General features: G+C 58.8%; 1 protein-coding gene and 1 long non-coding RNA gene across 2 annotated transcripts; both read left to right on the top strand.

Annotated features, from left to right (window-relative positions):
* Positions 1–2863: 2863 nt before the first annotated feature.
* On the top strand, positions 2864–5492 carry LOC136308492 (uncharacterized). The gene is made up of 3 exons (XR_010726114.1): positions 2864–3046; positions 3846–3897; positions 4089–5492. It is a non-coding gene; the product is annotated as an uncharacterized lncRNA (long non-coding RNA).
* A 1662-nt stretch (positions 5493–7154) lies between these two features.
* SDCBP2 (syndecan binding protein 2) lies at positions 7155–23408 on the top strand. Its single transcript, XM_066235880.1, has 9 exons — positions 7155–7255; positions 14538–14610; positions 15129–15198; positions 15915–16015; positions 18174–18332; positions 18953–19128; positions 19222–19393; positions 20740–20831; positions 22894–23408. The coding sequence occupies exons 2-9, from the start codon at positions 14557–14559 to the stop codon at positions 22946–22948; spliced, it is 879 nt and encodes a 292-aa protein (XP_066091977.1). The 5' UTR covers positions 7155–7255; positions 14538–14556; the 3' UTR covers positions 22949–23408.
* Positions 23409–24918: the final 1510 nt, after the last annotated feature.

Here is a 24918-nt window from a genome sequence, read left to right as displayed (position 1 = left end):
GGCAGCCCTCCCGGGCGGGCAGCCAGGAAAGACGGGACCCAGAGTTCCTGCATCCTGGCTGTGCTACGGGATTGCTGTGTGACCTCGGGCCAGGCCTTCCCGCTCCGTGTCCCGGCCTCCTTCCTCTGCTGGCTCCGGAGGGCAGGTGGGGCTGCCCCCAGCTGTGCCCTGCTGCTGAGTGCTGGCGTTGCTATGGGAGAGCTGCCCCCGCCCAGGGCTCTTTGTGTTAGCTGCAGAACAGCATGCCCACACAGACAGTGAGATCCCTGCTGGTCTCCGTGTCTCATCTCTCTCTGTCTCCCTCTCCCCCCTCCGCTGCGCAGAAGAGAAACCGGGCCGCCCACACGAGCCTTAGCAGCATGCCTCCCCGCACTGGGCCGGATCAGGACCGAGCGTTTGATATGCTTTGTCCCCACCCGATCCCAGCAGGCAAAAGGGCCTCTGGCCACCGGCTGGCTTTGACATGACATGGCCGACACAGGGCGGCGTGTCCGGTGCCCGCAGGGCCGGAGGGGGTGTCCCGTCCACAGAGGGGGGTTTACTCAAGATTTCAGAAGGGACTGGGTTTATACCACGTCTCCGCTTCCAAGCCACCCGCTCTCAGAGCCCCTCCCAGGACTTCCCTGGAGGTCGCCGCACCTGCCCACCTGGCCCTGTCTCGCACCCTTCCTTCCCACTTCCCTCTCTTTTGCTCCCCAGTCTTGTGGATTGCTGTGGGAGCCCCCAAATCTCTATTACACAGAACGATTGATCTATTTCCTCTTTTTATGGGGGGGGCAAGTGGGGAGGGGCTTGGATGCTCCCATAATCTCCATTAACTTCCTCAAAGCCGTCCCCAATAATGTCACCCCCAGACACATCCCAAGGCCACCCTGGGCCTCTGCAAGCAGACACAGCCTTGCGATGAGCCCCCTCCAGCCCACGTCCTCCAAGCCCCTCTTCGCCAAGCTCCTGCTTTCAAATTTGCCCACCCAGACTCCCCAGGAGGGCGAAGGCTTTCCCACCGAGAAGTACCGCCTTCTGCGGGGGGCTGCGTGGGGTACAGAGGCACGTTACCCCGGTCAGTCGCCTGTTTGATTAATCCGCAGTCAAGTTCCGCAGGCCAGGAAATACCGTCCCGAGGTCCCAGCCGTGGACCCCGCGGCTCCTGGCCAGTCGGGAAGGTGGACTCCCTGGTGTCACGACCCCAGGTTCTGGAATGTCAGCTGTCTTCTCTCCGGCCCTCTGGTGCCCCAGGGAGGTCCCAGCCGGGCTCCCTGCAGCTGCACCCCCACCCAGGACACAGTGGTTCCCGTCCCGCGCACAGGTGGTCACAGCCACCCGGCAGACACCCGGTCGGAGGCCCGAGTTCCTCGTCAGTGTCAGTCTCCATGTCACTTCCCACGCTGTGTGCCCTCAGGCACCTGTGCCAAGGAAGTAGAAGTGTCCCCTCGGCCTGGGGCACTTTATAGCCAGGCGGAGACCTCTCCCACCCTCCGTGGAGGCCGCTGACAGCCTCTGAGATGGGCGGCAGTGGCAGCTTCCCCGCCGGGCCCTGCAGCCAGGAGCCACGGGGAGCCCTGCCAGCCCTCCGCGGATGTGCGGTGTGCGAAACAACTACCCTCGCCCGAACCCTCACGGGTGGGGCTGGAGGTCGGGGGCTGTTTGTCCTGCAGCCTGACCCACAGCCGACCTTGCCTTGACTGAATCTCCAGAAAGCAAAACCGAGGTGGGGGCCGAGAGGCGGCATGGAAGACGTTCTGTGTCCGGAGACCTGTTCTGTGCGGTCATTTCTGTGTGTCTGTCTGACCTTCTGTCAGTCACGTTTAGCGTAATGGGCACATTTTCCTCACTGGAACAGCGCGATAACCCAGTAACGGGGATGGATACAGAATAGTTTAAACTGAGCCGGCACTTCCCCGAGTCAGGCATGAAGTGAGCACTTGATCTGTACTAACAGAGTGGAGTCCTTTACCCACCTCACAGGTGAGGAAACGGAGACCCCCGACGGGTCACTTGCCCAAGGTCCCATGGCCTCACGACAGGATGGGCCCCCTTCAGGATGTGCTGCTGGTGTTGTGAGTGCCTTACAGGCCAGAGCCTCTGGTCGGAGATCCAGCCAAGGGGCTGAGGTGCTGGGGGCATGGGGCTAAGTGGGGTGCAAGTGTGGGAGGCTGCAGGACATCAGCCCGCTGGGCCTCTGACCCCCTAGGACACTCGGCTGCCACCTGGGCCATCCGTGACCCAGCTGCGCGGGGATGGGAGACTCCTGGAGCCCAGTGGCTCCATGCCGCCCACAGTCAGGGCCCGGCCTTCCTGCTCGGGCCGCGCGCCGTGGTCAGAGCACTCCTCGTGGTCAGGGCGCCCCTCTCTCTGGAGCTGGGCCTTCTGTGAACAGGAGGGGGGATGGGCCATGCCCCGGGCCAGCACCGCGCCCAGCACGGAGGAGCCCAACCAACGGACCTCTTCCCCTTATGGTTCCATGGTCAAGAGGCAGCCATGGCGACATGACCAGGCTATGCCGCATCACCAGACCCCTGGAGGGCAGGAGGGCAGAGCTGGCACTCTCTCTGCCCGCAACCAGCCATCGCCCCTTCTTCAGCTAAGAGCATTTTCACGTGCACCGGGTCACTTGGATTTTGTGGCTCGCAGCTGGACTGATTCCACGAGGAAGTCGGAAACTGGCATTTGCCGAGTGCCAGCTGTGTCCTAGGCGCCCTATGTGACTAATTCACTTAATCCTCAAGACAAGCCCGTAAAGCAGGTCCCGAAATCCCCACTGCAGATGTGGGCACTGTAGCTTGGAGAGGTTTCGTAACTTGTGCCACATCACAGAGCCGAGACTCAGGTCTGACACCCAGCCTCTTTCAGATGAGTCAGCCGTTGAGTTTATTACTGGGACTGACTTTTCCAGGAGGGGCACTTACCCATTCCGTAAACATTCACTGAGAGCCTACTGTGTGCCCGGCAGGGTGCCAGGCCCAACAGATAAGACCCTGAGACAAGCCCTGCCTCACGGGGCACCCATCGGGTGGCACAGAGACTGCGCCTCACAGGCCAAACTCAGGTGAGGACACCCCACCCCCACCCCGCCCCCAGACGTGACTGGGCCAGGACTCTGAGCCCACCGGGCTCAGCAGGGTGTAGGCTGCTGACTCCCAGGCCTGCCCAGGGGCCCATTAGGGAGTTTCCGAGTGTATGCTGCGTCCTGAAGACCCGGTTTTAAACTTCTGAAGAGGGTTGATACGAAGTGTGAGAAAGCAGAAATATATCCTGGGCAGAGCGCTGGTTCCAATTTTTATTTTGAAAATAGCCCCTGTAGACCTAATGATTAGACCAGGGGTCCCCAACTTTTTACACAGGGGGCCAGTTCACTGTCCCTCAGACCGTTGGAGGGCCACCACATACAGTACTCCTCTCACTGACCACCAATGAAAGAGGTGCCCCTTTTGGAAGTGCGGCAGGGGGCCGGATAAATGGCCTCAGGGGGCCGCATGTGGCCCGCGGGGCCGTAGTTTGGGGACGCCTGGTAGACCCTGCCTTCAAGGAGCGGATATGAGGTGATGACTATCGAACAGTGAACTGGAACGTACCACCCGGCCCTCAGAGGGGGGAGGAGCGGGGAGGCCTCGGGAGAGGAGCTGGCTGGTGGAGTGGGGGCTGGGGGGGGGCACTCCAGGGAAGGGGCTGAGGCCTTCAGTGGGGAGGGGAGGGGAGGGGACCCCGGCTGGCTGCGTAGCGGTGTTGGGGACAAGGCTGAAAAGGAAATAAATGGTGGGGGGAGGGTGGGCACCCCACGGAGGCCTCGATGTCGGGTCTGGGAGTCCAGCCCGACCCTAGCCCACCCTCTGCTGACCCTTCACTAGGTCAAACACTGAAGCCTTCGAGGTCGATCCTGCCTGGTGAGAGACAGTCCTGGTGGCGGGAGGAGGCGTGGGTCAGGGAGGGGGGCGCTAGGACACGTGGGACAAGAGGAGGCCCCCGTGTGGAAGTGGGGGGCCTGGTCCTCGTCCCAGGTCTATGCTGAGGTGCTGTGCGACCACAGGCCAGTCCCTTACCCTCTGGGCTGCTTTCTCTCCATCTTCTTTTCTTTAGAACAAGGGAGAGAGACACTGGTTTGCTGCTCAACTCATCCGCGCACTGGTCCAGGGATTCTTGTGTGTGCCCCGACCTGGCCCAAACCCTCAACCTGGGCACCTGGGGACGACGCTCCAGTCAGTGGAGCCGCCCGGCGAGGGCTCCCTCTTAAGACTAACTGAACTGCGGGTGTGTGCGTGTGCGTGTGTGGTGGGGGTGTCATTTGGTTTAGCCCTTTGGCCTTGAACACCTGGCCTACGGTGGGCCTGTCCCCACGGTATACTTCCTGCTTCAGGCCCCGGAGGCCCAGCCCTGGGGCGTGAACACACTTCGCTTCCAGAGGCATTTATCTCACAGAAGAGAGCGCGGCCTCGGAGAACCGGGAAGGAAGGGGACAGTGCCTGCACACCTGCCTCCCGGGGATGAAAGGGGTCATTGGGCCAATGCCCTGACCACACCCGCATCGCACCTGGGGCGGCCTTCTGCTCTTTGGGCGGGATGCAAGGGAACAATCTTTACGAGTTTGTTTTAGCCAAACTGACCGCTGTGATGGGTTGAGAAAGTGCTCGGAGAACGGCAGATTATTTTAGACACTAGAATGGAAGGAGGAGACAGAGGGAAGCCCACTAGCGGTCGACGGAGGAGCCGGGAGAGAGCCCAGTGGGCCGGCTCCAGGACCAGACAGGAAGGCAGAACAGAGACAAACACTTGCCTCTTCTACACGGTGAGCACAGGACAGGCAGTTAACCTTCCCAGCACAGAGGTGGCTGGGAGGCCAGCACAGCAGCGCGATTCCACGATCTCCTGCTCCGGGCGGCGGCTGCGCCCAGGGGTCTGGCCAAGGTCACTGACTTGGCAAAGGTATTTATCTCAGATGCAAAAAGACCAGACAGGTGCACTTCAGGTAGACACAGCTGTGTCCAGGAAGCAACAGGCCTAGGATGTGACCCCACCCCCACCCACTTAGTTAGAAATTTTTTTTTTTTTTTTCATTTGAGAGAGGAGAGGGAGAGACAGAGAGAGAGAGAGAGGAGAGACAGAGAGAAAGAGGAGTGACAGAGAGAGAGAAGGGGGGGAGGAGCTGAAAGCATCAACTCCCATATGTGCCTTGACCAGGCAAGCCCAGGGTTTTGCACCGGCGACCTCAGCATTTCCAGGTCGACGCTTTATCCACTGCGCCACCACAGGTCAGGCAGAGTTAGAAATTTGAATGTTCAACTCATCCCATGTGGGTAAGGTGACCAATAGTCCTCCTTTAGGGAGGACAGGCCTTCTTTTGTAAATTCCGTCCTCCCTCAAAAAGTATCCTCCTACATGTCCTCCTTTTTGATATTGGAAAACTAATCTGTAAATGTCCGTACTCAATCGATGCAGTCGATCCACTGTGTGTGATGTGACATGTTTGTATCTAAATGAATACTTTATTCTTACAATTATTATTAAAAATTAATAAGCATGCAAGCATAATGACAATATAAAATATGTTTTTATTATGCATTGATCATATTATAGTGTATTATTGTTGCAATGAATAAAATGTTTCTTTTATTTACGATATTGTTTTCTTCCAATTTATTTTTGTCCTCTTCATTGTAAAAAAGTTGGTCACCTTCCATGCGGGTTATTTTCGGTCTGAGTTCGGAAGGCCGCTATGCAAGCAAGCCTCCCGAGCTTGTCGGGGTTCGCGTGTGGCCCCTTTTTGGTCCATGGTGCTCAATTAATAGCCACTGCTTTTCCTGCGGCTGTTCCTGCTGTTTCCCGAGTGGGGCTCTCGGCTGTGAGCTCCTCGACGGGAGCGGTTACCTCCTCCACGGGGCTGAACGGCAGCCGGTCCGGACCCACACGCTTGGCTCCTCCAGCTCCGCCCCAGCTCGTCATGGGGACTGTGTCCTGGGCCTGCCCGGTGACGAGCAGCGCTGACACGCACCGCACCCTGTGTGGGTGCCTGCGTCATTCGCGTGGGCCTGCCCCGCACACAGGTCTCCAGGCCCTTCCTGGGCAGCACCCAGTGTGACAGGCACCTCTTAGACAGCTAAACCAACCAGGAGCTGAAAACCCACTCCCCCTTTCTATTTAAGTTTATATGATTATTTTGGGGGATATGTAGTACATGCAAATGTTTTAAAATGTAAAAGTCACCCAAAAATGTGCTATTAAAAAAAAAATCAAACCCTCCTGCCCCAGCACACAGCCCCTGAGTTCTCCCTGCTGGAGCCAACTGATCTAAATTCCCTTTTAAAGCAAATCTAATTTGCTTCCTCCTTGCAAAAATCATAAGCTTTCAAAGCAAAGACTAACTTCAGAACAAAACAAGGCCAGGGTTGGTAGCCCAGCTGGTCAGAGCATCATTCTGATGCACCAAGGTTGCAGGTTCAATCCCCCATCAGGGCACAAACAAGAGTCAACCGATGAATGCATAGCTAAGTGCAACAACAAACTGAAGTTTCTCTCTCTCTCTCTCAGATCAAAAACAAACAAACACCTACCACGTTGGACCAGACACCCCTCCAGCACCCAGACTTTCAGCGTGTCAGTACACGTCCTCCCTGACATACTCCCCACCTTCCGAACGCCGACAACAGATCACAAGGAGTGTCAGACACCGGCTTGTCCGTACCTTGTCAGTATCTCAGGGACATTCCCTCCTGGCTTCTTCCTTAAAGGACTGATGGCCGTGTGACCTCCAGAGACCTCAGCCCGACCCATGGTGGGCACCTGAGATCCCTAGGTGTCCCTACAAGCAGCACGGTGATGGGCCCTGGGACCTCACTGCCTACGTGTCTACTTTTTGGTAACAAATTCCTAGTAGAGGAGATGCTGGGTGGGTCACAGTTCTTTAAGACCCTGGGTACCCGTCCAACTGCCCTCACGTTCAGCAGGACTGCTGTCCAATCCAAATCGGACTCAAGGCCAGCAAGTCTTGGTCCAAACCCGCCTCCACAGTAGCAGCTGTGTGTCCAACTCCACCTCCACCTCCACATCTAGACTCAGGCCAGCGCCCTCCCGTGGGCCGGCAACCTTTATTTACTCAGCCAGGGAGACTCACCTGGGCCTGCCCCAGTCCCAGGCCAGGGTGAGTCAGCTGACCAGGGCCGGGCACCACCCTTCCAGGGCAGGGACAAGGGCCACCACGTTCCAGGGAGGGAAACAGTCTCTCTGCAGCGGCTGACAAGGACCTGCAGCACCTCCTGGCCAGCAGGTAAGACCCCCCCCCAGATGAGATAAGGGGGGTTTGTTCTCACCCCTCCTGAGCCTCCGGGACTTCCCAGGCAGGTTCCTCCCACTGTGAGAACTGGGGTTTCCTCCTCGGACCCCAGCCCTAGGCCAGGCCTGAGGTCTTTATTTAGAAGACGGACCCAGCCAGTTCTGACTGGTGTGGGGGTGCTCAGGGGATGGGACCCACACTTTGCTCCTTGAAGTGGGCCCCTGGAAAGTCAGGCAAGCAGCAGCCGATTCCCACGAGGGCCTGAGAGGGCCTCAGCTTCTGTGCTTCCTGCCCTGCCTGTAGCCGTGTCCACCAACCTCTCTAACCGGCTTCCCCACTCGGAGACTGAAAACGTCCCGAGTCAGGAGAACTGAGGGAGATAAGGGGCCAGTGAGTGCCCTCCACACAACAGAGTCCCCAAAAAGGTGCTTCGGACAGGCTGATGGGCTGGGCACACACTGCATCGGGCGGCTTACGGGCAGTGGCCCAAACCAAGGACGGTGCTTCCACCACGGTCACTTCTCTCCCGGGCTCCCTGTGTCCACCCCGCCCCTCTAGTCTGCTCTCTAATCAGCTAGAGGGGGGCTATTATAATGAGTTACACCATGCCACTCTGCTGCCCCAAATTCTCCAGAGTAAATGGCGAGTCCCTGCCATGCCCCACAAGCCCCCCAGAACCTGGCCCCTCTCCTGCTACCTCCCCCCATACCCCCAAACCACTAACTTCAGACTCAGGGGTCAGGTAGCCCCTGAATACAGTAGGCACCCCCTACCTCAAGACCACAGCAGAGGCTCCATCCTCAGCCGGAATGCTCCTCCCTGCCTTTGAGACTTCTACTCATCACCCATCACCCCCACGCCCCAGCAGTGAGGCTCTTCCCCGGCCTCCCGACACTCTACGCCCCTCCTGCTTAATCATCCTCTCCACCACTTCGCACCCCTAACAGGGGCAGATGCACTTAGCACCTACTTCTCCCCAGTGGAGAGTTAACACTGCTCAAGCGCAGGCGTCTCTCTTGTTCACCGCGTTATTCCTGGTGCCTGGAACAGTGCTCGAATGCAGGTGCTCAGCAGCTGTGGTCAATGCACAGCTAACCATGACTGTGTCCCACGGATGGGCTAGGTACTACTGTGCTAGGTGCTTTCCATGATACAGCTTCTCTTTTTAAGACTCTTTTCATCTGAGGTCGCCGGTTCAAAACCCTGGGCTTGCCTGGTCAAGGCACATATGGGAGTTGATGCTTCCAGCTCCTCCCCCCTTCTCTCTCTCTCTCTGTCTCTCCTCTCTCTCTCTGTCTCTCCCTCTCCTCTCTAAAAAAAAAAAAAAAAAAAAGACTCTTTTCATCTCCACGTAACTCTGTGACACAAGTGTTGTTGCCCATATTACAAAAGAAGAAAGAACGCTCACAAGGGACTTGTCCCTGCCTGTTCTCACAAGACACAGGGAGCAATCTGAACGCAGCCCCGCCTGCCTCCGAGTCTGTGCTCCCGCCCCCGCCCCCCAGGGCGTCCTCTGCAGAGGTCCCCAGCTCTCCTCCAGCAGGCAGTACACCCTGAGGGGGGGGGGAGCTGGCTGGTGGCCTAGCAACAGCCTCTTCCCTTCCGACTCCTCACCGTGCGTATCCCTGGGCTAATGCGGCCTCCCAGGAGCTATGCCTCCGCCATGCCAGCCCACGCTGCCCCCTGCACGCCGTCTTCTGAAGGGAGGGATGAGCTGGCCACAGAACGAGTGGGAGTCTCCTGGTGTCAGCTCTTTGGAACAAAGTGTTCCAGGGGAGCGTGGAGCGTTCTCACTCCAAGTCCCCAAAGACGGGGGCTGACGGCCCCTCTCCGCCCCACTGAGCTCAGAGGACCCGACTGCTGATCTGTCGTGGGCGTCATGACTGCTTGTATCAAAAAGTACTGCAGTCCAGGGACAGGAACTCTGGAAAGTGCAGTGGGAGAAGAAAACCCCTATGGGAGACGGGTTCTCTTCCGAGGGGCTAATTGCTGGAATCCACCAGCCCAGGCTGAGCAAACCCTTCCGCCATCCGAGTAGAGGAACCAGATTCTCGGTCTGCCTCATTAGGCATGTTTTTCTCCCTTTCTTGACCCAGGGCTCTTTGTTCCTTTTTCTTTCTTAAAGGACTTTTTTGGGCTTTCTCTTCCCTCCGTGTCCACTTCTTTAAGAAATGGGAACTGGCTCTAGCTGGATAGTTTGATTAATTTCATCGCCCTGAAATGCAGAGGTTGCCAGTTCGATCCCCAGTCAGGGCACAAAGAGGAACAGATCAACAGATCGATGTTCCTGTCTCTCTCTCCCTTCCTCTCTCTCTCTCTCAAATCAATACATTAAAATAATAATAGAGAAATGGTAACTGGACACCTGCTGGGCCCAGCACTTGGGATTCAGAAATAAGCAACATTCTTGACCAGAGAGGGAGCCAGGCAAACCAAGACAGAACCGTAGAAATGCAACCCCAAAACGCCCTGGTCACAGTGGGAGCTGAATCAACATCAGCTGAACGATGAATAGCTGAATACGAGATTCTGTGGTCTACAGAAGGGAGGCTGTGGGTGTGGGCATCTGGGGGAAAACTTAAGACTTGAGAGAGTTTGCCAGATGAATAAGGGGAAGGGAGAAGGCGTGAATGGCACCCGCTGAAGTTCGAAGGCACGCACAAGCAGGGTGAGTTTTAGGATGAGCAGGTCTGGAATGGAAGAAACGTAAGAGGAGTGCGGGGAGAAGGGAGCTGTACTAGGAGGCAGGTGGCGGAAACGCGAATACAAAGTTGGAAGTCTGAGATGTTGCCGCGGGGCAAGAGCTGGGTACCGATGGCTTCCAGAGCAGGTGCTGAGGACAACCCTCAGGTTTCTGGCCTAGACCACCGGTTGGATCTGGCGGGGCTGTTGTAGACGGGCACCAAAGCTGGGGGAAATGAGTTCAGGGGCAGCTGGACCCTCAGGCCCGGGCCTCCCTATCCCTGGAGGAGCACACTCCGCGCCCACCCTCCTGAGCCCTCCCTACTTTCACAGTCTTCTCACGGTCTCCTTCTTCCCTCCCTCCAAGAGGCCTTCCTCCTCGTCACCCTAGCCTTTTGTCCTGCACCTTTAGCCGCCAGTGCCTGAACCCCTTTTATCATGAGCAGTGGGTCCAATTCTGCTGACCTGCTCGGCCCAGCACGAGTTCCCTACCCTACCCGGGGCAGCAGGGGTTCACACCACTCAGTCACCCGGGCTGAGACCTCAAGATGCACCTGTGCGGAGTGGGGTAGGGGCACTTGCAGCTCAGCTCTGGGATCAGAAGGCAGAGCCCGGCCAGAACCCGGGGAGAGTGGGCGGGGCGGTGACGTCACGAAGGGGCGGCCACCTTTCCTGTGCGAGCAACGCGCCGCCAGAGACGCAGGCGTGTCGCCTTTGCCCGCCTCCTCTGCCACGGCTGCCGCCCTAGCACAGAATCTTGTCACCAGTGCGCGTCTCAACTGCGCCTTCCTCCTTCGCGGGCCAGAAATGGCCCTCAGGGGTCAGAGGCCAAGGGGCACCAGCCCCATTAAAGCTCGCTCGGACCCGCGCAGGCTCCAGCCCGATAAAGACAGCCCGCGGGGCCTGGCCGAGCCTTCCTCTCCCTCAGTCTGCTGCTTTACCTGATCTCTCTTGGTGGACGCCAGCGCCTGCTAAGGGCGCCTTGAAGAAAGCGAGAGGAGGCCGAGTGGAGGCTAGTAACCCCACCATGCCAACAACGCGTGCCGCTAGGAAGTAGCCATTTTTGCATCCCGCCGCCGCAGGGCATTCTGGGAGTCGTCCCGAGACGCGCGCCGGCCAGGGTGAGGGGAGACGCATGCGCCCTAGACGCCGCAGCGCAGCGCCCCCTAGCGGCCTGGCGGGGCCTCTGGGCAGTCGGCGTAGCCCTTAGCAACCGGGAGAGGTCGCTTCCGGCCGGATTCTGAAGGATGCGTGGCTGGGAGACTGAGGGGTTGGGAGATCGTCAGACAGATAGGGAAACTGATCCCTGGGTGGAAATAGACCTAAGGAGGGATCGTTGGGGCTTTGTCCGGTGCATGAAGTTTGCGCTTGGCCGCTCCCATTGAACAAAATGGGAGGAAATTGAGGCTGAGAAGAGGGGGGGTGGGCTCGTCCACTCCCGGCCATTTCCTCTGGGTACAACAATCGACAGGCTGCCCTGTCTTGTTACAAAGGAGAAATGAAGGCCATGCAAGTAACTTACACTAAGAGAATACGCATTGCACTGTGTGGAAGCGCAGACGGGATCGCACCCGATCATGCTTGTCCCCCATGATTTCAGTTTGGGTTTAATAAAGCGCACTATTCGACTGGATTTGCCCACCCTTTATATTTGACATCGCAAGTCGAAAGCTAAATGTATTTGTACACAGGCGTGGCGTCACTGTGACAGCTTATAAATGCAGATGCTTTGGGGAGTGGTGTGTTCTGGTGACTAACCTGCGGTGAGAAGGAGCAACCGTGATTTTCCAGAAACGGTGAACAAAACAAAATATGACTTCCTTCCATTGACCTGCTGTGCATTTCTGGATAATATATTCCATATTGAAACCAGGGGGAAGTGAACTGCATGTGTGTAGAAAACATCATGAACAGGCGTTCTTTCTACCTGAAGGTTTGCAGGATATGGAAAAGCTTGCAGGACAGAAAACAATCTGTTGTGAATTAAATTAATCTGTGCATTGCAATAGGCCCAGATCTCTGCTTCCTGCTTCCTAAAGGCTGGTTGTGTCCCCTTAGTCTTGTGACACACAAAATTGCCCACACAAGTTTCCACTCTGGTCTTTGGAAAACCACTGGTTTGATCGGTCAAATAATCCCCCCCCCTTTTTTTTTGCCAGCATTCACGTGCTGGACACTTTTGGTGGGGAGCATAGTGTGGTGTGCAGGACAAAGCCCCTGCCCTTCTGAGGTTGGCGTTCAGTACGCAAACATTCTCAGGTAGTAATCATCTAATGTGATAATCAGCTTGACAATAGAGGCAGGACAAGTCAGGGTGAGGGGACAAAAGGAGACCCAGCTCCCTAGCAGAGGGTCCCAGGACCTGAAAAAACAAAGCAGTAAGTGACATTTGAGCTGAGCCTTGAGAGAGCACCGGGCAGAGAAGGACAGTGTGCCTAGCAGAGGGACCAGTGTGATGGAAACAGGTCTGCGGGCCCCGGGGAACACAGTACACACCCCAGTGAATGAATTTGAATGACCAGATAGACGCTGGAATGGGACACAGAGTATATTTGCTGGTGGGGAGTCGTTCCCACGGTATCACGAACCACTAAAAGGCAGGGGACACCTGCTTCTTGACTCCGCCCAGAGCCCAACACTGAGTTGGGACCCAGAGCTGATGGCGGTGTTGCAAAGGTCACAGGAACGAAGAAAGGGTGGTGTGGTCCCGGCTTGGGAGTGACTTCCAGGAAGTGGATCTCTGGTTCTGCTCTCTCCCAGAGGGCAGCTGCTAAAAATAAAGCCACCCTGCGTCGGAGAAAGCAGGGCAGAGGTGGCCTCTCGTTTCCACATGTGCCGTTCCTGTGCAAACCTGGTGGCGGGCAGGGCTTTGGCACCTGCTGAGGACTGTCCGAAGATCAGAAATCTCTCAGTGTGTGCCCCAGGCAGAGGGGTCCCCCGGGCTGGTCTGAAGGAGGTCAGAGTCAGTCTCCCTCTGCCCCTAGGACAATCTCTGGCCTCGTGCAGCGATCATTCCTGCCCCCAAAGCCGGGGCTAGCGCAAGAATCGGGGACTGCCTGCCCCCCAGGAGCCAAGCAGGTGTGTCGGTCGGCTGGGCGGGGCCCCAGGAAAACAGGAAAGCCCGGAGCAGGCTGTGGCTCGGCCCCGGCTGAGCATTGCTGGCCAAATATATTTATGTTTCTCAATACACTTAGAAGGGAAGAATTTTATATTTCCATATTTTGAAATGTCGGCGCTAATTCAAATAAAGAAAACAACTAACAAGACTGTTGAGAGGGGAACAGAACACGCTTGGGAGCCCTGAGCCTGGTTTCCAGCCTAGGAAGGCGCATGTTCTTGGGACGTAAGAGCTTTGCTCTACAGGAGAGAAGTGAGAGCCCAGGCCCAATGTGTTGCTTATGGCAATATCACGGAGCGAGTGTCCCCGCTCGGGGCGGGCGGTTCCACACGCAGCCAAGGGAAGGCCCCGTTCTCGGACCCTTTCGGAACTCCCAGTCCAACCAGGTGGATGGACAAGAGGCAACTGCAGGAATGGCGGAGGGTCAGCAAGAGGAAGGACGTGCAGTGGGGTGGGGGTGGGGAGAGAGCACAAATCAAGGCAGGCTTCCTGAAAGAGGAGTGCTCTGGTCTGGGACTTGCGAATGAGGAGGAGTTAGCCAGGCAGGGAGCAGAAGGGGCAGCGGGGTATTCCGGAGAGAGGGAGTAACGCGCAAAGGTCCGGAGACTGGGACACCGGACTTGCCCAAGGATCTAACAGGAGCCGCTCCCGCTCATCTCGTCTAGGACGGAAACAAAGTGTCCCTTGCAAGTCCTTTGAGTTTCTCTGGGTCCCGTGCTCACAGGCCCTACTGAGTCCCCTCCGGGAGATTAGAGGGTACTTCGTAAATGTGCATAGTGCTCCCCCAAACCCTCATCGCCCCCGTCCCTTAGGAGCAAGGCTGTGTTGAGCTTTTAAACCCTGCTACAGTTTGTGTGCCTGTTTTTAAGAATGTCTATTGGTCATGCTTCACGGTGGCCAAGATCGGACCTGGAAACGGCTGTTATACAGGAGCAACTTGAAGGCCCAGAGGAGAAAAGGGCTGTGGGGAGTGGGGACAGGATTCTACAGGGCTTACCGCCTTTCTGTCCAAATACGCAGTCCCCGCCTGCTTGACACCAGACCAAATTCCGTGTAGCTGTGGAACAAGGCTTCGCGAACCCCTCACAGGGGCCGTCACGGAGCAGATACTCACGACGCACCTGCTGGGTTGGATTTAGGTCTCATGGCATGTCTGACTTTTGAAACAGGGCAGAGAAAAGCAGGGCCCCTAGTCCTGCGTTTCCTGGCCTGCATGTCCCGGGTGGTCTCTCGGGCCCGGGTTCTAAAGCCCAGACTCAATGGAAGGCGGTGGGATGGGCTTGCGCAAGGTTAGAGACCACAAGCTTGGGGACCACACAGAATTGGGTGCAGACCCCAACCCCCCATTCCCACAGTGGGAGGAGGAGATCATGCCTTCCCGTTACCTTTCTCATCCTGAGAGTGCCGAGCGCACACGTGGACGGGAGGTGGTGTCCGTGCCTCCTCTCCCCCCTCCTCACCCTCTGTGCCCTGCAGGGTGTCCCGAGGCGCAGCCATGTCCGCCCTGTATCCGTCTCTGGAGGACCTGAAGGTGGACCACGCCATTCAGGTGAGCCGCCAGGCCCTTGTTAGCCTCGACCTCCGATAGAGCCTCCAGGGTCACCCCGGGGTGACCAAGGGAGGCTTGTATCGGAAAATGGCGGGTGGCGAGGGCCCCGGGCGTACGGGCAGGGCAGGTGCCCAGAGGCCAAGGCGGTGGGGTTACGGCAGGAACGGAAAAGGCCAGCTGTGGACAGGCCTCTCTGGGGCCCACTGTGTCCACCCCACGCTGCAGGGCGGGCACTGGGCCTGCTCGGCCCCCGTGAGCCCCTCGCCTCTTCCACCCCATTGACGGGCCCAGTGGGTTTTGAGAATCTGGGACTTCCCGACAGAGGGCTTGTCTGGGAGCTGGGCCTCTGAGTGGGGGCTGCCTCGGGGAGGAAATGGGTCACGACAGTGTGTGGCTCGCAGAGAACGACCATGAACCTTCCCCCCCAGCATATGTAATGCCCTGACTCCCAGGTCCCAAGGGTCCCGGGGTGGGGGTCCCAGACACAGCTGACCAGCACCCCCTCCACCTTTCCCCAGGCCCAGACCAGAGCCACACCCAAGATGCCCACCCTGCCCGCACCGTCACCAGCTGTCCCCCAGCCTTCAGGTGGGTGAGCGGGGCGGGGTGCCCCTGGCCGAGAGTGACCTCTTCTAGCTGTTTCTGAGAGCCGGTCCCGAGCCTGCTGATGCTTCCAGGGGGGCGTGGGGAGCACTGCAGCTCAGGCGAGGGCAACCCCCTCCCCTGACTTGGGGCCATCCCCGTCTGTGCTGCTGCCTGAGGGGACCAGGTGTTCCTGGTGGCCATTGGCAGTCTTGATTCAGGCTTTGTGGCAGCAAACTTGAACTCAGGCCCAACTCTGTTCCTCCTCACCGGGCACACTGCCCCCCCGAGCTGCCTTCGGGCCTGGTGCCCGCCTCCCACCGGCTGTGCGCTTCTTAACAGCGGGCCCCCGGTCTCTGTGCCGGCCTGTACTTGGGTTGGAAGTCTGGCCAGTGCCAAGGGAAGTCCACTGAGCTCAACACCAAAGTGGTCCACGAGGGACTACGGTGTCCCACGAGGGACTACAGTGTCCCAGGCTGCTCCTGGGGGAGGGCAAACCCCTGGCCCTCAGAGCTTCGGAGGAGAGGGACACACCACCGGCGAGTGTCCCTGCTCCCACTCCCACAGCGCCCGCATTCCCCGGGCACACAGCGTCCTCGCCGATAAGCCGCACTCCCAGGCCCTGTTTCTTAGACGTGAGGGGGCCCGTGGGGGCCAGACAGGTGAGGCCAAGCTCTGCCCTTGAGTAACACCTTTCTTCTTCCTCCTCCCCTTCCCATCAGTTTTGTACCCAAACCTGGAAGAACTGGAAAATTATATGGGCCTTTCCCTCTCCAGCCAAGAAGTCCAGCAGAACCTGCTCCAGCTCCCAGACGGTGCCGGTGTAAGTTACCGCCTCTTGTCTGATGCAGGCAGAAGCTCCAACCTCTCCCCAGGCTTTGGTCCTGGCGTTTAAGCCTTCCTGTGGCCGTTTCCTGGTGGCGCCCTCCGTGCTGAGCCGTACGGAATTCTGTTCAGTAAAACGCTTCTCCTACCTTTTTGCTCATTTTCCAAATGGACTGTGCTTTTTTTTTTTTTTACAGGGACAGAGAGTCAGAGAGAGGGATAGGTAGGGACAGACAGACAAGAATGGAAAGAGATGAGAAGCATCAATCAGTTTTTTATTGCAACACCTTAGTTGTTCATTGATTGCTTTCTCATACGTGCCTTGACCATGGGCCTTCAGCAGACCGAGTAACCTCTTGCTCAAGTCAGCGACCTTGGGTCCAAGTTGGTGAGCTTTTTTTTTTTTTTTTTTTTGCTCAAGCCAGATGAGCCCGTGCTCAAGCTGGCAACCTTGGGGTCTCGAACCTGGGTCCTCGGCATCCTAGTCCGACGCTCTATCCACTGCGCCATCGCCTGGTCAGGCATGGACTGTTTGCTTTTTAAAGTCGAGTGCCGAGAGCCCTCTGTTCTAGAGTCCTTCCTGCGACGCACGGTTTGTGAATATTTTCTCCCAGCGGCAGCCTCTCTTTCCGCCCAATCCAAACGGTCTCTTGCAGAGCAAAACGTTTATTCATTTTGATGCGGTTCAATTTGTGGATATTTTTTCTTTTCTTTTCTGGGCCATGCTTTGGCTCTCCTAAGAGGTGTTCACTAAGCCCTAGGTCCTGAAGATATTTTTTCCCCTTTCATTTTCTTCTAAAACCATGATCATTTTTATGTTCTACATTCAAAGGGATGATGTCATTTGAGTTCATTTTTGTGTGAGGTGTTAAACCAAGGTTCATATTTTTGCCTGTGGGTGTCCGAGTGGCTCCTGCACCATCTGCAGGAAAGAATCTTCTCTCTCCCCTAAAGTTCTCTGGCATCGCTGTGAAAACACAATTGGCCCCCACATCGGAGGCGCTTTCTGGATTCTCTGTTCTGTTCCATTGTGGGCCCGTCCCTCCGCCCGTTCCACACCCGTCTGGATCACTGTAGCTGTAGAACAGATCTTGAAACTTGGTTGAGTTGTGTCCTCCCTCTTTTTTCCTCTTTTCGGGATAGTTTTAGCTATTCTGGTTCCTTTGCCTTTTCATATAAAGTTCAGATTCACCTTGCCTAAATCTAGAAAACATCATCCAGGGATTTTGACACAAATAACATTAAACCTGTATTATCAATTTGGGGACACTTGTCAGCTTGACTATGTTCTTCCAATCCATGACTAACAGAACAGCGCTCCATTTACTTAGATCTTCTTTGATATCTTTGACCCGTGTTTTGTGATGCTCGGCATACAGTTCCTAAGCGTGTTTCTGTTAGATTTACAATTGATAAGCATTTGTTTTTGAGTGATCCTCATGGGACTGTATTTTTAATTCAGGTTTCCACGTGTTGGTTGTTAGCATATTGAAGTACATGGGATCTCTGTATGCTGCTGATCCTGTATCCTGTGACCTTGCTGAACTCGCTTATTCTCAGAGTTTGTTCGTAGATTCCTTAGAATTTTCTAGGAGGCCATAATGTCATCTCAGGTAGAGACGCTTTTATTTCTTCTTTTCTCAACCCGTATGCCTTTTTATTTCTTTTTCTTGCCTTATTGCTCTGGCTAGTGCTTCCAATACTCTATTTAATAGCAGTGGCATGCTTGGATGTCTTGACTTGTTCTGGATTCATTCATTTGTACACTTCCAGCTTAATTTTTTTTTCCCAGACAAAAATCAAATCGAGCTCCCCTTTCTCCATTGCTCATGATTGCTGTGAAATATTTCTTTTATATTTACATGACTTTTAAAGGAGTCTTTTCCTGTTATTAATTATTAGCCTTGGAGAACGAGGGCCTCTTTTCTGTCTCTAACCTTCCTCTTCCCCCAATTTCCTGGCTGTTTTTCAAGGGCGTGGACTTTGGCGCCCTCTAGTGGCTTCACGGGGTCATGTCCCTTTCTCGGCTCCAGGCAGAGAAGTGTGTGTGATCCGCGGGTGGGATAGTATATGCCCCCCAGGGACGATTCCATGCTCCTTTCTGCGTCCTTCTGAGGCCGCGGGGGCCCGCTGACCCTCTCCTCCCGTGTCTGCAGACGGTGGCCTCGGGCCCCTTGCCGGGCCAGGTGGTGGCGCCGGTGTCCGGGAACAGCCTGGGTGCACGGCGTGCGGAGATCAAGCCCGGGGTGCGTGAGATCCATCTGTGCAAGGACGAACGTGGCAAGACGGGGCTACGGCTGCGGGCCATCGACAAGGTGGGGCTGGGGGCAGGGGCTGGCAGAGGGGGGTGCACGTGCTGGACAGCGCCCCCTAAGCAGCTCCTGGCATCTTGGCGCCCTAGGGGCTTTGGCTGAACACACACACAGCCCAGGAGCCAGCCGGAGGGCAGCGCTGGGTGGAGGTGGGGGTCGTCCACAGTGAGGAAGGCGCGGATCATGCTGGGTGCAGGGCTCACCTGGGTCCCCAAGCCCAGGGGCCTCCCCTCAACCCCCTCTCCCAAGACCCAAGGGCTGGCGCTGGATTGCAGGGGGGACCTCCCACTTGCCTCTCAGGGGCTCCTGCCGCTCAGAGCCTCCCTCGCCCTTGTCTCCCAGTGCACAGGGACCTCTGGCTGCCCAGTGGCTGTCTGTAGGGCCTTTGTCAGAGGCCGTGCAGCCCAGTGGTGGAGGGTACAGCCTCTAGCCAGAGTTGAAATTCTGCTTGGGCTGCTCCCTAGCTGCGTGGCCTGGGGAGTTTCCTCCCTGGGAAAACGGGGTGACCAGTGTGCCTGCCCGCAGAGCTGGAGTGTCTGTATCACGGAGGCCCCCCGGAGGGCCAGGAAGGAGGGCCCCGGGCTCCGGGTGAGGGCAGCTGACCGGGGCCCTGCCTCTCCTAGGGGCTCTTTGTGCAGCTGGTCCAGGCCAACACCCCCGCGTCCCTGGTGGGGCTGCGGTTCGGGGACCAGATCCTGCAGATCGACGGGCGCGACTGCGCCGGGTGGAGCACCGACAAGGCCCACCGGGCGGTGAAGAGGGCGTCGGCCGAGAAGATCGTCATGGTCGTCCGGGACAGGTGAGTCGCCGGCCCGTCGCACGGGCCTCTCTCTCTCTCTCTGTTCGCCTCGGGCCGCGTCCCAGGGTCCTGTTCACTGTCCCTTCCCGGCAGGCCGTTCCAGAGGACTGTCACCATGCACAAGGACAGCAGCGGCCACGTTGGTTTCGTCATCAAGAAGGGGAAGGTGGTCTCCGTAGTCAAGGGGAGCTCCGCAGCCCGCAACGGGCTCCTCACCAACCACTACGTGTGCGAAGTGAACGGGCAGAACGTCATCGGGCTGAAGGTAGGGCCCTCGGCCGGCCGGCGGGGCCCCGCCCCGGAACTTCAGGGGCGGGGAGACTGCCGCAGGGGTGGGGGGCGGTCCACGTGTGTGGGCGGGCTGCGGTCCCCCTACGAGCCTCCGGTTCTTCATCCTAAGGTTGCTGCGAGGATTCAATAAGATGGTTAAGTACATAGAACTTCGGGCACATAGTAAGTGCTCAATCAGTATCAGCTGTGGACGCTAACCCATAGGCCAAAGGTGTGACAGAGAGAGGGGTGTGGTGACCGGTGAGAGGACACAGGAGCCCGGCGGCTCCTGGCTGTGTGTGCGAACACCTCCCTACTTTGTGCGGTAGATGCTAGTGAATTCACCCTTTCGGAGTGTGATAGCTCATTGATCCCAGCTGCCAGGGGACAGTCATTCGACACGGGCTGCCGGTCCTCTCCTCTCTGATGGCACAAGGCTCGGTGACGGACTCCCCGGTTACCCTGCCAAACCACAGTGTGCTGAGGCCCCGAGCACCCGGCCTGTCCCTTTCCCGAGTGGCCCGGGACAGCTACTCCTTGTATCTGTTCAAAGTTGATCTACTTCCGCTCTGCGGCAGCCACTAGTCCTGTCAGGCACGCCTTCTCCCATTTACCCTGGAACAACTAAGGAATCACAGCCGAGTTCGAGATGCGAGTCAGGACAAGGTCCCTGGCCTTGGCGCGAGGGCCGGAGGCTCAACGGCGGCCGTGGGTTCAGCTCTCGACCCGCTAGGCACATTCTGCCTGGGGGCCTCCGTTTCTCGTGCTCGGCAGGGCCCTGACGGCTGCTGCAGACCTTTCTCTTTTTACTGGTGAACAAGATGCTAAGAAGCTCCCATGAGGGCTTAGCTCAGGCTGGCCGGCCAGCTGGGGCCCAGCGGGTGGCGGGTGCCCCTCATGTCCCCCGCCACGTGGTTTGTGCCTCCCTGTTTTGGGGCCAGACCCCGAGTGTGACTGGGGTGATTGGGGCTGGGGAGCTGGGGTAGAAGATGTGGCTTGGCGAGATTCCCGGGGCCCCTGCGGGGGGCAGGGGAGGAGAGCAGTAACGTTTGTAAAGCTCTGTTATGTGTCAGGCCCACGTGCCTGGTCCTCGAGGTGACGGTGGGGAGTGGCAGGCATCATTTACCCAGGGCATTCTGGGGGGGGGGGGGGTGCATTTGCACTCGAACAAGGCCTCATCTGGGTGTCTGCAGGGGACTGTCCCCTGCCTGAGGGGCAGCCCCACCCTGCAGTCAGGGGTCCACGGCGTCCTCCAGCAGGGGCCACACTGACCGCCCCCCAGAGCAGCCTGCAGAGCTGGCTCTGGCCCCTGGGGTGACCGCTCACTCGTCTCCCCTCTAGGACAAAGAGGTCACGGAGATCCTGGCCACGGCCGGGAATGTTGTCACCCTGACGGTCATCCCAACCGTCATCTACGAGCACATGGTCAAAAAGTAAGGCTGGTCCCCTCCTTTCTCCCCCAACCCCCCCCTTCTCCGCTGCCCCGGCTGGTCCCCTCCTTTCTCCCCCTAACCCCCCCTTCTCCGCTGCCCCGGCTGGTCACCTCCTTTCTCCCCCTAACCCCCCATTCTCCACTGCCCCGGCTGGTCCCCTCCTTTCTCCCCCTAACCCCCCCTTCTCCGCTGCCCCGGCTGGTCCTCTCCTTTCTCCCCCTAACCCCCCCTTCTCCGCTGCCCCGGCTGGTCCCCTCCTTTCTCCCCCTAACCCCCCCTTCTCCGCTGCCCCGGCTGGTCCCCTCCTTTCTCCCCCTAACCCCCCCTTCTCCGCTGCCCCGGCTGGTCCCCTCCTTTCTCCCCCTAACCCCCCCTTCTCCGCTGCCCCGGCTGGTCCTCTCCTTTCTCCCCCTAACCCCCCCTTCTCCGCTGCCCCGGCTGGTCCCCTCCTTTCTCCCCCTAACCCCCCCTTCTCCGCTGCCCCGGCTGGTCCCCTCCTTTCTCCCCCTAACCCCCCATTCTCCGCTGCCCCGGCTGGTCCCCTCCTTTCTCCCCCTAACCCCCCATTCTCCGCTGCCCCGGCTGGTCCCCTCCTTTCTCCCCCTAACCCCCCATTCTCCGCTGCCCCGGCTGGTCCCCTCCTTTCTCCCCCTAACCCCCCATTATCCACTGCCCCGGCTGGTCCCCTCCTTTCTCCCCCTAACCCCCCCTTCTCCGCTGCCCCGGCTGGTCCCCTCCTTTCTCCCCCTAACCCCCCCTTCTCCGCTGCCCCGGCTGGTCCCCTCCTTTCTCCCCCTAACCCCCCATTCTCCGCTGCCCCGGCTGGTCCCCTCCTTTCTCCCCCTAACCCCCCATTCTCCGCTGCCCCGGCTGGTCCCCTCCTTTCTCCCCCTAACCCCCCCTTCTCCGCTGCCCCGGCTGGTCCCCTCCTTTCTCCCCCTAACCCCCCCTTCTCCGCTGCCCCGGCTGGTCCCCTCCTTTCTCCCCCTAACCCCCCCTTCTCCGCTGCCCCGGCTGGTCCTCTCCTTTCTCCCCCTAACCCCCCATTATCCACTGCCCCGGCTGGTCCCCTCCTTTCTCCCCCTAACCCCCCCTTCTCCGCTGCCCCGGCTGGTCCCCTCCTTTCTCCCCCTAACCCCCCCTTCTCCGCTGCCCCGGCTGGTCCCCTCCTTTCTCCCCCTAACCCCCCCTTCTCCGCTGCCCCGGCTGGTCCTCTCCTTTCTCCCCCTAACCCCCCATTCTCCACTGCCCCGGCTGGTCCCCTCCTTTCTCCCCCTAACCCCCCCTTCTCCACTGCCCCGGCTGGTCCCCTCCTTTCTCCCCCTAACCCCCCATTATCCACTGCCCCGGCTGGTCCCCTCCTTTCTCCCCCTAACCCCCCATTATCCACTGCCCCGGCTGGTCCCCTCCTTTCTCCCCCTAACCCCCCCTTCTCCGCTGCCCCGGCTGGTCCCCTCCTTTCTCCCCCTAACCCCCCCTTCTCCACTGCCCCGGCTGGTCCCCTCCTTTCTCCCCCTAACCCCCCCTTCTCCACTGCCCCGGCTGGTCCCCTCCTTTCTCCCCCTAACCCCCCATTATCCACTGCCCCGGCTGGTCCCCTCCTTTCTCCCCCTAACCCCCCATTATCCACTGCCCCGGCTGGTCCCCTCCTTTCTCCCCCTAACCCCCCCTTCTCCGCTGCCCCGGCTGGTCCCCTCCTTTCTCCCCCTAACCCCCCATTCTCCGCTGCCCCGGCTGGTCCCCTCCTTTTTCCCCCTAACCCCCCATTCTCCGCTGCCCCGGCTGGTCCCCTCCTTTCTCCCCCTAACCCCCCCTCCTCTGCTGCCCCGGCTGGTCCCCTCCTTTCTCCCCCTAACCCCCCCTCCTCTGCTGCCCCGGCTTCCCTCAAGGCCCACACAGTGCGCAGCCCGGCTTCAGGTCCTCCCCCCGCTTCAGGGTGTCTGGTGGCTTCTGGTGACATCAAAGTCTTCCACATAAAAGCGAAGGCTCCCGTGGGAGGCATGGGCTGCGAGGGAGGAGGGCAGGCACTGCCAGCTTTGGCCACTGTCATCGCTGTCCCTAGGTTGTCCCCGACTCTGCTCCACCACACCATGGACCACTCCATCCCAGACGTCTGAGGTCACAGGAGGGCATCTCAGCCCTCCCTCCCTCCTGCGGGAAAAGGACAGTCCTCCAGGATGACAAGTTTCAGAGGCCTGCCTCCCGGGAGCAGGGAATGTCTTGACTGAGGGCCTGTGTCCCAGGTGGGGTGACATCCGATCACATCGTCTGCTACTTAGAGCTCAGGCCTCCTCGGAGCCTCAGACTCTGGCCTGGACTGAGGCAGGGGCCGGGCCCATGAGCAGCCCAGCTCGGTGCCGATTTAAACGCTGAGGACGCAGGCAGGCCGGCAAGGACACTTCTTGAAGTCGCGGTCGGGTCCCTCTGCAGATGTTGACTCTAGCAGAGGAAACAGTCGCACATACTGAGAGAACAAGACTCCTTCCTTCGTGAGAAGCGTGTCTTGCTCCATCACTCCATCTTTTGTCACAGAACTGTACATAGTTGTAATACCGCGCTGTCTTTTGAATAAAGCTTTGGTTTTAAATAAAAAAAAATTCCGTCCTCAAAAGTAACTGAACGTTGCCGGGGTCCAGCCCCCCGACGTGTCCCGGGCTGGTTTCGTTTCAAGTGGTCATCAGACCAAGGCCTCTTTGACACGTTGCCACGGAGAGAGGTGGTTTAGCTCTGCCAGAGTCACACGCGGCCTGCCAGTCGGTGGAGGGAGGGCGCGAGGGAGAGGCCCGTGTGGGACTCGGGGACAGGGGCGCTGGCTTCTGAGAGCCCCTGCTCACTGGCCGCGGACCGCCTCTGCGCTGCGGAATGGGTGAGAACTCCCTCCTTGGGCCGGCGGGAGGAACGCAGTGTACTCACAGGGTCTGACACCCTGGGCCACCAGGGCAGATGCTTCCAGATCCTTTGACCCCCACCAGGGCTCCGGGCCCCAGCGGCTGCACGGCAGGGCTGAACCAGCACACAGCTGTCTTAATGCCCTTGACCTTGGAAACAGACCTCTCTGCCTCTTGGCTTCCTCCAGGGTGCACGCCACTGCCCCACCCCCTCCGGAAAAAAGGAGAGATGTAACGAAAGCAGGCTTGTGTGTTTCATGCTTTAATTCGGAGCTGTCTGCTGCAGGGACAGCTCTGCTGAACAACAGGACAAAGGAGACAGAGTGAATCCCCTCCCCCTGCCCGGACCCCCTTAATTCTGCCAAGGGGGAGGGCGGCCTATCAGAACGCACTGTGACTATTTGCCCCTGGGTCAGAGAGGGGATGATGAGGTCACTGGGCAGAAGCCCCTCGGGAGGCCTCTGCCCCAGAACCTAGTCCTCTGCCCACCCATCCCCGAGGCGTGGTCAGATACCCCTGTCTGAGTGGCGACTGGGAAGGGTGTTCAGTGAAAAGCTAAGTTACCCCTTGGGAGATGCTCGGTAAACTCTGCCTGAAGCTGGCTGTTGCGCAGAGTCCGGTCCTGGCCCGATTCCTGCCTGAGCCCGGCCCAGAGAAGCAGCAAGGCCGCTCTGGCCGGGGACCCTGCACCTGAGACGTCCCTTCCAGCCGCTAAGCTCCAAGGGACCAGCAGTTTCACAAAGTGGCTCTTGGGAAGCACGGTCCGGTCCGTAGGATCTAATCGGCCCCCAGGATTTCTGCCCCAGAAGCCAAGGGCGGGAGGGCGAGGTCACGGCCGACAGGAGGGGTGGGCAGCAGGCATCTGGAGGGGGAGCCCTCAACAGCCCCGGCCCTGGCCCTGCGCTCGCCACCCCGCGTGCTGCGCCCTGTCTAGCCGGGGGCGGGGCCAGGCCGCTGCACCCCCACCGCCTGCTTGCGGAGCTGCGCCTTTTGCATAGATGCGGACACGGAGCACACACACACACGCACACACGCAGGAGCCCGGCGGGGCCCCCGACCCACGCGGTCCCAGGGCTGGCCAGCAAGCCGCCTCCTCCGCTAACACGAAGAAGAAAAGCCTGTGGAAGGCCCCGCCGGCCCTCCCCAAAGAGAGGACCCTCCCTGCTGCTGCAGGTGAGGGCCCCTGCCACCACGGCGGG

The sequence above is a fragment of the Saccopteryx bilineata genome, chromosome 6, assembly GCF_036850765.1.
Source record: "Saccopteryx bilineata isolate mSacBil1 chromosome 6, mSacBil1_pri_phased_curated, whole genome shotgun sequence".
NCBI lineage: Eukaryota > Metazoa > Chordata > Mammalia > Chiroptera > Emballonuridae > Saccopteryx > Saccopteryx bilineata.
The sequence above is the reverse complement of the archived record's forward strand: the minus strand, read 5'-3'. Positions and strand labels throughout refer to the sequence as shown.

Bases quoted from the DNA above. Each gene is read 5' to 3' on its own strand.
- SDCBP2 (XM_066235880.1), top strand. From the start codon at position 14,557: ATGTCCGCCCTGTATCCGTCTCTGGAGGACCTGAAGGTGGACCACGCC. The intron at 19,394-20,739 runs GTAGGGCCCTCG...TCTCCCCTCTAG, and splicing joins AGAACGTCATCGGGCTGAAG to GACAAAGAGGTCACGGAGAT. The intron at 20,832-22,893 runs GTAAGGCTGGTC...CGCTGTCCCTAG, and splicing joins TACGAGCACATGGTCAAAAA to GTTGTCCCCGACTCTGCTCC.